Source organism: Vidua macroura, chromosome 2, assembly GCF_024509145.1.
Source record: "Vidua macroura isolate BioBank_ID:100142 chromosome 2, ASM2450914v1, whole genome shotgun sequence".
In the NCBI taxonomy this organism is placed as follows: domain Eukaryota; kingdom Metazoa; phylum Chordata; class Aves; order Passeriformes; family Viduidae; genus Vidua; species Vidua macroura.
Genome location: NC_071572.1, coordinates 80,153,745 through 80,164,747, shown reverse-complemented (window position 1 = coordinate 80,164,747; position 11,003 = coordinate 80,153,745). Strand labels below are relative to the sequence as shown.

Here is an 11,003-nt window from a genome sequence, read left to right as displayed (position 1 = left end):
GGTAATCGCGGGGAGGCAGCGGCCGACGTTCTCGCTTTGTGATTGGGCGAGAGGGACAGCCCTCCCCCCGGAGTGCGTCGCGATTGGCTGAGCGCCGCCTCGTCCCGCCCCCGTCGCGGCCCGCAGCAGCCGCACTTCCGCCCTTCCGCTCTGCCCTCAGGCTCCGGGACCGCCCGGGCGGCCGAGCCCCCGCTGCCGAGCCCCCGCTGCTGAACTCCCGCTGCTGAACTCCCGCTGCTGAACTCCCGCTGCTGAACTCCCGCTGCTGAACTCCCGCTGCTGAACCCCCGCTGCTGAACTCCCGCTGCTGAACCCCCGCTGCTGAACCCCCGCTGCTCCTCCGGCCCGGCCCGGCCCGGCCCGGCCCGAGCGCTCCGAGCGCAGCCCGCGCCCGGGTGAGTCGAACCGGACCGGCCGCTCGCTGTCGGCCTCGGGGAGGCTGAGGGGTGCAAACAGGAGCGAGATGTGTTAACGACCCGTGCTTTGGCTTTCCTTAGGGAGAGAGCGAGGCAGCGGGATCACCAGAGGGCACCAGGAACCGCGCTGGGAGCCGGGCCGCTGAAAGGCAGCGAGCGCGGCAGGAGCAGCTGGAGGGCTGTGTGATTCCCCGGCCGGGCGCTGAGGTTTGGGATGTTTGGTTTATTACAAAAAGTTCAAGTGAAACAGATCTATTCGTGCCGACCTCTTTCAGTCTGCATCCCAGTAATGAGTTCTGTATTTCTTCCAAAGGGAAATAGAGGTGGAGATCGAGTCTGTTTGCTCTTTGCCTGTGTGAGCACTTACATGCTGTCCATTCTCTCCCGTATTTCAATTTAATACTTGCAGCGTTCTCTGTTTTCTGGGGTGTGCGTTTGTGTGGCTTTTTTTTTTTTTTTTTTTTTTTGGTATTGTTTTGTTGTGTGTTTTTTAATGTCTCATAAAAGTGCAGGTAACAAAAACTATGTAAACTTTGTTTCTAGAGTTCTGATTTGAAAATAGGTGGGAATGAAGCACCTGCTTTTTTCTCCAAGCCCACCTTTTTGGGCAATAAAAAAATCAGACTTAACTTTATTACTCCTTTTTTACATAGAAAAATAGTTGTAAGAGTTGAAGGCATGCACCATTCAATATACTGAGTCAAATTAGTTTCTGTTAATCTGTATGTTCTGAAGAGATGTTTTTTTTCTTATTTTTTTTTGGCCCCCTATTACAGCTTTTCCCTTTCCCTACCTCCATTTTTCCAGATGTAGGGAATATTTGGATTCTTTTTTTTTTTTTTTTTTTTTTTTGCACCTGAACTACTCAGAGCAGTAAGTTTAGTTTAGTCACTCACATTATTCTAATACTCAGTGTTACAGAACTTGTTTTTACCAGGATGCTGAGAAAGGTGTTCCAAAGGGCAAAGGAACAGCCTGTAAGTTTAACCTTCCAGTGGCAAAATATGAACAAAACATCATTGTTGATTATAGAATGTGAGATTTTTTTTTTAGCCTGTAAAAGCCATACTTGAGTCTCCTCTATCTCTTTGGTGTTTTGCCTCTCAGAGAGAGTTTTGGGATGAAGATGTGGAATTCCCTTCCTATTCTGCAGTTTATATCAAAGAGAGATTTATGTTATTTATATTTAGCTATGGCTGTGATAAGGGAGCTATTGCAAATGCAGTTTTAAGGAGTCATTTGATTCAGCTGTAAAGAACATTTTGGCCATTTAAGTTGGAGCTCTGTGATTTGAGGTATTGGATGAGGCTCCAAGTGGCTTGGTCTAGTAGAAGGTGTCCCTGCCCATGGCATTGGGAATGGAACTAGGTGATGTTTAAGGTCCCTTCCACCCCAAACCATTCCAGGATTCTATGATTGTTGTCTACATTTTTTTAACAACTAAAAAAAAAGAAAAAAAGTTGTCTGAAATAGGAGAAGTTTCCTAAAGCTTGATGCTTTGGGCAGTATAGTATAATAAAGCCTGTATAATAAAAAAAATCTGCAGGAAAGTAATACTGAATAAAAATTAATTCATTCCTATTTATTTAAATGTTTAGGTAACCATTTATTTGTCAAATCTTTACAGCCTCTGTTGACCAGGAGCTGCCCTTTTAGCTCAAAGGGCATGATATAGGAGCAAATATAATTGCTGTTGTGAGCCTTTTTCAAGATTTCCTGAGTAATCTCTCCCAAGTCATTGGAGTTGAAACATTTGCAGAATTACAAGTTCAGTGTTTAACCCAATGTTGTGACTTCACTGTAAATTAAGGAGGAGAATTAGAAAACTATTTACTGCAGTGCTGTGCCCAAGGATAATTCTAATAAAGATTCTTAAATGCAAGTGAGAATTTTCATGATCTGTCTGCAATGGTGTGCAAATGGCATGAACAGTTCCTTCATGTTGCATAACTTTTTTTTTTTAATTTTTTAAGAGTTAATTAATAGAATTTCTATTTTCAAATGGAGACTATAATTTCCTCAACACTGCTGTTCAAAATGTTAAAATAACCCAACTGAAAGAAGTTAATATTAACATCTCATGAGAACTCTTCTAACAATTTCAACTTACTTGTTTCAGGTGATGCTGAGCACATGAATAGTGTGCAGGGACTCTTGGCTGCCTCTGTGATTTCCATCCAGAATTCCTGCTTCATCTATCCTGCCTGTCAAAACTGCTTTTCTAGGCTGATACTGGATTCCAGGAGGTATATCCTGTTTTGGGGATCATATACTGATTTCCTTTAACTTGGGGATCTCTGATAGCTGAACACTAAACAAAGTGGTGAAAATCCAGGCCCCTCCAGGTCAAATCCTGATTTTATTTTTTTTTCATTTCATTCTGCATGTGCAGTGCACCTGGTAGTCCTGTATGACTCTTCACTGAGTGCATGTCCAGAAAGGGATGAGCTTTCTTTTTTAATTGCAGTGTGGGTGAAATCTCTGACACACAGAAGAACAGTAAATCAATGAATGTCAGTGCTAAATGGAAGGAGCTGACTTTGTAAAACAAGGATATCTGTTGTTTCAAGTGCTGAAGTACAAGATAACAGTGCTGTTTCCTGATTATTTTTTAAACCTAGGTATTTACACTCAAGTTGCAGGAGGAAAAATCCCAAACCAGAATGAAATGTGAGAAAAATGAGCGCAGGAAATTCAAAATTGCACCCCAACAGTCTCTCAAAACCCACTGTCCCTTCAATTTCACAATTTCACAACAGGCTAGCATTTAATAAATCAGTAGAGAAAAAAGAAACCAGAGATATTCTGTCATAATACACACATCTTGCTCTGAGCCTTTGGTAAGATTAATGCCTCAAGGAGTAAAGAATAAGAAAAAGATCTTACAGTTTTGTATGGAATATTTGATACAGTATAGTAGTAATATTTACGGCTGCAGATGAATTCTTACCTCAGCAGTGATTAACAGAAGTTCATATATTCAATCTTTTTTATCCTTTTACTGTCTTTTGTCAGGTTCAACTGTTTAAAATGTGGCTGCACAGGTGAAGCTAAAGAAGCAAGCTACAGATATAGATTGTCCCTAAAGATTGCTGACACTAATGATTTGTTTGACATCACTGTTTTTGGAAGTTGCTTAGATCCATTCTTTGGGGTCACCGCAGAGAATCTGCAGAGGTAAGGAATAGATTGTCTGACCATATAGCTGCTGCTATTTATTCAGCCTAAAAAAACTCCAATGAGCCTAGATGGTGGAGAGATGAGTGGGAAGTAACTGCTAAAGTGCTCCCTTCCAGCATTTTCTTGGTACCCATCACCTTGAGAAAGTGTGGAAGTTTGTTTCTTCCTGAAATCTTGATGTTTTGAGATTGATTACTTCTAGGTAGTAGAAGAAATCCTCCACTTGTCTGCTACTACCTGTTAAGTAAGCCTCACTGCTTGGTTGGTTTGGCTTCTTCCTTGTGTTCTTTCTCCTTTTTTTGAGATCATTGAATTTCCTTTGTTTAAGTAAGTTGGCTTTTCCAGATAGAGCCTCTGGCTTTTCTTTTTTAACAGTTTGAATGCACCTTGTGACTATTTGGCAGTATGACCAAATTTTCCTGAAGAAAGAAGGGATTTCTAAGAAAGTCTGTTAATCCTCAGAGCCTGACCACCCACATGATAGGCTTCAGGTTTTCTGAAATGTGAAACTGCCAGGGTTCCCTGCTTCTTTCTCTAGTCTGTTATTTTCCCAATGCCTTGTGTTATCACTGGCTCAAGGATGAATTGTTTGTAATGGCATATTAGCAGCATTAATAACATGCTTGTGACAGGCATTCTGCCCTACACTGCTGTACTGCTATCAGCTGTGAATAGCAGCTATTTCCATGTCTTACATGGATACTACCATGCTGTAAAGGCTGGGCAGGAAGGATGGGTAAGGAATAGCAGCATCTTAACCAGCATTGCTCAGTCACTGTATTGGTAGAAAAATCACAACCATGTGGGGAACACCTGAAAGTTGTGTGTGTATTGAACTTGTTCAGAGTGGTTGTTTTGTTTACTTTATCTCACTAACAAGTTAGGTGAACTAAAGAATTGAATTTATAGGTTCATGTTTTTCCTGTTTTCATTCTGAGTTCAGTTGAAGCTAGCACAAAATCTTTACCTTAACATGTGTCCTCATTAGCACTATACTACAGCTGAAATGCTATGTAAGACTTCTTCCTCTGTTGGTCCAATACTTCTGTGTGTTTTTATTCTAGGTATATTCAAGACTTCAATCAGCTGTCAGGAGAAACAAACACAGAGTCAACTACAAGAGCATTAGTTCAAGCTGTGGAAACCTGTTTCATTGGAAAAAGGTTTATATTTGGAGTGAAGGTAACTTTTAATCCACATTATGGCCTTTTAGTGAGTTTCTGTAGCCAGTTAGGGTTATCAAACCCTCATGTACAACTTCTTTTTGCGAAAATGTGAGGCTAGGACATGAGAAAGATTCTGCTTCTTTTTTTTTTTTTAATGAGTCACATCCAAAAATCATCTTGAATGGCAGTAGTCAGCTTAACAGCTTGTCAGGGTGCTTTTGGAGAGCCTGAGCAATGCCAGCTCCTGTGCATATCAGTAACAGCTTGGAGCCTGTAAAAAAACCATGTATAGTTGAAGCAAGAAACAGACTCTCTTTCCAAGCACTGCCCTACCTTTCCCATGCCGTGTATTCTCCTTTCCAGTCTAAAATGTAAGAAGAAGCACATCCCCTTGTACCATTTTTATATTTCTGGATTTAAGAGCATTTTCAAAGTGTTGTTAAAGTACAGCTGTTCACCATCTGCATTGGTGGCTCTTTTATGTGTTTAACACATTTTGAAATATTAGTTCTTAACAATATTTCTATAGGAACAGTCTTCAAGGTTCTCTTCAAGTGGTGCTTATGTGAGTCATTCATATTATGAAATCTGTGAACTAAATCCTACCTGGCAGGTGTTTTGCCTCTCCCACAGGTTGTATCTGAAGTGAGATTTTTCCTGGTGTACAGCATCTTAAGTAATGGAAGTTGGAGGACTTAATGGATTAACTTTACTTACCTGGAACCCTTGACCAGGTCTCTGGGCCTGATGCCTTGACAGATATAACTAATCCCAGATGTCATCAGCCTTGTGGCTGCTCCCGCACACACAAGAGCTGAACACACATTCAAAGACTTTGTGTAAAGCCCTTGGCTGTATAGTTGTGTTCAGCTGTGTATATGTCCCAGATAATACTCAGAATCAGCATAACATATTAAAGACTTACCTAGGAGGGTGTTGTCCTTGGCTAACAGCCTTTAGCCTTAAACCTTACACAGACTCAGGGAGGAGGAGGGTTGTTGGAGATAACTATATCTGCTTTTTGGCCTCTCTGGCTTTGCCAGACCTTGAGGAGTAGATGAGAAAGGGTTTATCCACTTCCTATAATATGAGCTAATTCCCTCTCTGTTTAATGTCATTTCTCACCTGTGATTTCAGTGTAGAGAGAAGCAGGTTTTATAAAGAATTGCAGTTGAAGCTCCTTTGAAACACTGCTCTCCAAAAAAATCTGAGCAGATAAAGGTCGTAGCTTATTTCCCTTTTACGGATGTAGTGCACAGAAAGTACCACGCTGGCTTTGGCAGCTGAGCTGCCAAGTCAAGTGTCTGGTACCAGAGTGCTTTGTTTCAAGTGCTGCCGAGTGCCTCCTGAATAAAAGCAAAGCACTGGCCTTAGGCTGCCAGGCATTCACACTGAACTGCACTAGAGGAGGCCCGGAAGCATTCAGTGCCCTAAAGGGAGGAAGAAATTTTCTGTGAAGTCCTTTCTCAGAGTTCTTGGTTGTTTTTCCAGCTCCAAAACTCTGTAATTACAACAAGCAAAGAACCTCTCACTGTGATGCCCTTTACAGCCCTTGCCAGGGTTTATTTCCCAGGGAGGGCCTTGTGTGACAGACTGTTTTGTATTCTCTCCCCTGCTGATCCTGACAAGAAGGGAGATCTAAATTTACGCCTGACTTAAAAGACATGTGTTAATATTTTTTTCTCTAAGTTGGTTGTTTTTTTGTTTTCTTTCCCCCCCTCAGCGTTGTGCAAGGGAAGATGGAGGCCATTCTGCTGCCAGCAGCATCTTGCAGAAGTGTTCCAGAATTAATAGAAGTACGAAAAACCTTGTGGCGTGCCAGATCTTCCTGCCAAATGCTGCTGTTACTGGCTTTACTGTTTTCAGCTACTTAGATCATCTCCTGCAGTCGGCAAAATTCAGGAGCTGTAATAACAGCTCATATTTACCTGATGCGTCATCAGCTCCCATAGATGAACCTCTCAGTGAGCTCAGCAGCTTGTCTACCCTGAGCAGGAGCTCCTGTTTTGTTCAGTCTAGTGGCAGGGAAAGTTTTTTAGGGTGCTGGCAGCAATCCTTAAGTCTGACTTCATCTGTTGCTTGGGTAACAGCGGAAGACTTTCCCACTCTGGAAGTGGGAAATCTGGTGAGTGAACAGCATGAACAAGAGGAGAAGCCTGTCTCTGCAGAATTGGGCAGTGTAAGCCTCAACAATCAAACTCTTTGGGACTCACAGTTTCTGATCTCTTCTGTGAAGGAAGGGGATAAAGAGAAGGATAATGAATCAAGTTCGCAGCTTAATCGGACTGATGGTATCTCTGCAACTGATAAATTGGAGAGAGTTTCCTCTTCAAACACCAAATGTTCCCATGGAAACAGTTCCAAGTTGTTACAACATCCCTTGAAATCTGAGGTAAAAAACAATTACCCAAAAACTAATAGTAGAAACTATTGTTACACAGAAAAATCCCACAACTCCCTTGTTTGCAAGAGAGATGTTTCAACTCCTAATCACGTGAATGTAGATGGAGTGTCTCAGATGGACTCTGTGTTTTGGGAAGAGCTCCCATTCTCAGAAAGCCTGAATGAATTGTTAGCCAGAATAGAGGATGGCAGGAATGTTGTAACATCACCTAGCCTTGATGCAGGCAAATTTGTCCATCTTGAAAGTAACAAGTTGGGTGTAAATCTTAACAAATCATATTCCAAGCAAGCTGTAGGTGATTTGCCTGCAGCCAGTGTCTCAGGGAGGCTCTTGCCACCAGCAGGGAATGATAGTTGGGAGACCACAGTGTTTGCTTGTCTTCAGTCAAATGCAAACCCTCCAAGTGATGTCTCACAATACGAGTCTTCCCCTAGTGATTTATCTTCAACCCTCAAGGAAGGTGGAGCATCCTCTCCAGTTACACCAGAGCCTTCAATTTCTCAGAGCGGATGTGTGCAGTCCAAAGAAGCAAATAATGACAATGCAAATTCATCTTGGTCTTTTATTAGGCTGCATGGAGAAACCTCCTATTCAAAAAAGAGCAAGACAGTCACCTGTGTGCATTCTGCATGTGAAAGCTGTTTAGCTTCTTGTGAAAATAAAGAAAATTATTCTACACCAAGCGAAAAAAAGGATCTTACACTTATAGGGGCCCAGGTCTCTGATCCACCAACTCCCAACAATGCAAGAAGTATATATAAAAGAGAATTAAAACCATTGACAGAACTGTCAGGTAATACCTTCAGAAGTGTTAGTAGGAAAGAGCTGCAGTGGAACAACACCTTCCCTGAAGGCAGCTACAATGCTTCTGCTGATCTCTTTGATGCAAGTGTAAGAGATGTAGCAAAACCTGTGGAATTCTTAAATAAATCATGTAATTCTTTAATACAGGAAGATACTTTGACAGAGAAGGTCACAGCTGAATCAGTGCTTTCTCCTGGAGGTGTTCCTTGTAACAGTTCAAAACTGAGCTCATCCCTACACAGGTCCCCTCAGGCTTTTAGCAAGCACAGTACACCTGTAACTTACTCCTTTTGGGATTCGGAATGCAGTTCAGTTTGTGCTCAGGACTTCGTTCCTTATTCACAGTCAACTCCTATGACAAAACCTCTGCAGAAACTATGGCCTGTTGGGGAGAGAAGCTCTTTTATCACCCTATTCACCCCTAAAAATCCCACTCAAATCCATTCCAAAGGCAAGCGATCCAGGTCTTCCTTTCAGAACACTCTGCTGCAGCAGCTTACTGGCAAGTTAGTAAAACGTGAGAGACCAAGGAACACGAAAGACAAAGAAAGTGGTAGCTCTGCTTCCCAGAAGTTCCTTAACAGCCAACTGCCTGCCAGCTTGGAGGAGTGGATCCCTCCATCTTCAAACAAAGGGCTGAAACCAACTGCATCTTTAAAATTAAGAACAGTTAGCTGGACTGCTGACTTGCAATCCACCTGTGGGCACACTGGCAGCAACCCTATTTCTGAAAGCAGAAAGAACAGTGAAAATTATGAAAATCTCATCCAAAATGAGAGAATAAGCCCTGGGGATAGAGCCGGGATTCTAACTCCTTTATCTGCAAGTGTCACCAAGACCTCATTTTTAGATGATCTCGTCCTGAAAACTTGTTCCCCTTCAGAAGGTGAGAATTACCTCTCAGGTGGAAATTATTCAGAGGTTGTGTTGGAAGGGCCAACTCTCTGGTCTCCTGAACTGTTCTTCCAAGCACGGACCCCTTTTTCCAAGAAGCCAAAATACTAGGAAAGATACATTTCTGTGCTGTGTTCTTTTTAATTTTTTTAAAACTTTTGGGGAGGATCTGGTGAAAGGAAAGAGCTATTTAAAAGTTAAATTGTTTATACACCTGTCAGCATATGTCTTGCAAAGAGGAGTTAGGTTTATTTTCAGACCTTTGTACCACAGAGATGAGGGAAATTAGAATTTGTAGTTACTATATTTTCTTGAAAATTAATGAGGATGTGCAATAAACACTTTTGTAAATGTGTGAGTATTGAATAGATCTCACTTCATAAAGAAGAAGTAGGTGAAGTGTTTTAATGTTCACTGTTGTCTTTTCATCATAAGAGCAGCCCTGGAATCCATGTCCACTCCAGATTCTTGCCTGATGACTCTTGGAAGAAGGGCCAGGTTTTCATCGAAGATTTGATGGTGCCTTGTATCTGAGCCTATTGGGAACCTGTGACAGCCTTGAGCTGGGTGAAGGGGACCATCCTGAGAGCTTGGTAGCAGCTCCCAGTTTTCCTACAGGTGTTTTTCAAGTTAAAGACTGCTAGTGGCAGATTCCTTGACAGTGTCTTCCCTCTCCTTGCTTTAAGGTCTTCTGTATCCCAAATCCAAAACAGCTGCATTTAGGATCATGGAACAGAGAAATCTTGGATCTGCTGCTTGTAAGCTTGTAAGTCAGGTCCTGCAGAAGGATGATGTGGGAATCTGGTGGCACAGGATCTGAGCAGCCTGAAAATGCTGACATTTTGTTGTGAGTGAGTGTTTTAAGGTCCTGGTGTGGCCCAAGGGGGTGAAGGGGATGCACCACATTTGTAGAACCAGAAACACACCTAAAAGTACTTGCTGTGACTTTCTTTTGAGGTATAAAATAAATATGAACCATTTACATTGTGACTAGTGACAGGGAGGGGTTACTTGGTTCCTTCTCAGCTGCAAGGTGGATGTTTTTATCTTCCTATGTTTGAGGCCTCATAATTTCTACAGTATCTACTTAAGCCTCTCTCTTTGCTCAGAAGAGTTTTTTAGGAACAAGGGCATTTACTGTCACTGCCTTGTTCCATATCCATGATTTTTAGCATGGATCACCATCACAGAACATAGAGGTAAACTTTTTCAGTTTCTCAGTCTTTAGCCTAATCTTCTGCAATGCTTTTAATCAAATGCTTCTCTCTTTGAGGGATGGGAAGGAGAAGGGTATTTGGAATCAAACAAGCTTCTCCTGTGGCTGAGCAGGGTATAAATGAGGTACAGCCTCTCCTGCCAAGGGTGCAGATGTGCTGAGGCTACAGGCTGACCCAAGAAAAAGTTAGACATGGTAATGCAGCAGGTCTGCACAGGTAAATTCCTTCTACAAAGAAGCTTTTTCAAGTCAGCATTGGTTGGTTTGGGTTTTTTTTTTTTTCCCTTATTTACCGTTGAAATCTAGGCACAGGTTCAGAGACTTGCCTGGCATTAAAAGGACACGGAGCACAGCTCTGCAGATCACTGAAAGACCTTATCTCCTCTTGCTATCCCCAGCAAGATACTCAAGCACACCACAAAAGTTCCTCTGGTATTAAAGGATCCTGCAACAGCAGATGGCAGTGGAAAGAGGCGCAAGATTTCTTCTGACAGGTCCAAGCCTAGAGTTCTGCAGTCCCTGAACCCTAGACATAAACAGAAGAAAAAGGAACATCTTGTTATAGCAAAGAGAGAGACAGAAAAAGAGCAAATTAGACATCACAATTTTTAACAATGTTTAATTGATAAGCTGATGATGTTTTTAAACTGAGAGAGGGGAAATTTAGGTTAGATAGGCAGAAAAAACTCTTCACCGTGAGGGTGGTGAGGCACTGGCACAGGTTGCCCAGAGAAGCTGTGGATGCCCCATCCCTAAAAGCATTCAATGCCAGGTTGGATGTGGCTCTGAGCAACCTGGGCTAGTGGAAGGTGTCCCTGCCCACGGCAGAGGTTTTGGAACGAGATCTTTAAAGTCCCTTCCAACCCAAAACCATTCTGTGGTTCTGTGACCAAGGTATAACCTGTGAGTGGAATCGCTTGCTA

At 42.3% G+C, this 11,003-nt stretch overlaps 1 protein-coding gene across 2 annotated transcripts; it reads left to right on the top strand.

Annotated features, from left to right (window-relative positions):
* The first annotated feature begins 332 nt into the window (after positions 1-332).
* On the top strand, positions 333-9,268 carry DDIAS (DNA damage induced apoptosis suppressor). Of its 2 annotated transcripts, XM_053971238.1 has the most exons (6): positions 333-395; positions 498-623; positions 2,536-2,662; positions 3,432-3,593; positions 4,661-4,778; positions 6,486-9,268. In XM_053971238.1, exons 3-6 carry the CDS (start codon positions 2,550-2,552, stop codon positions 8,973-8,975), a joined length of 2,883 nt encoding a protein of 960 aa, XP_053827213.1. In that variant the 5' UTR covers positions 333-395; positions 498-623; positions 2,536-2,549; the 3' UTR covers positions 8,976-9,268. The 2 variants fall into 2 exon arrangements, with proteins under 2 accessions (XP_053827213.1, XP_053827214.1); XM_053971239.1 differs by lacking the exons at positions 333-395; positions 498-623 and adding an exon at positions 682-702.
* The last annotated feature ends 1,735 nt before the right edge of the window (positions 9,269-11,003 follow it).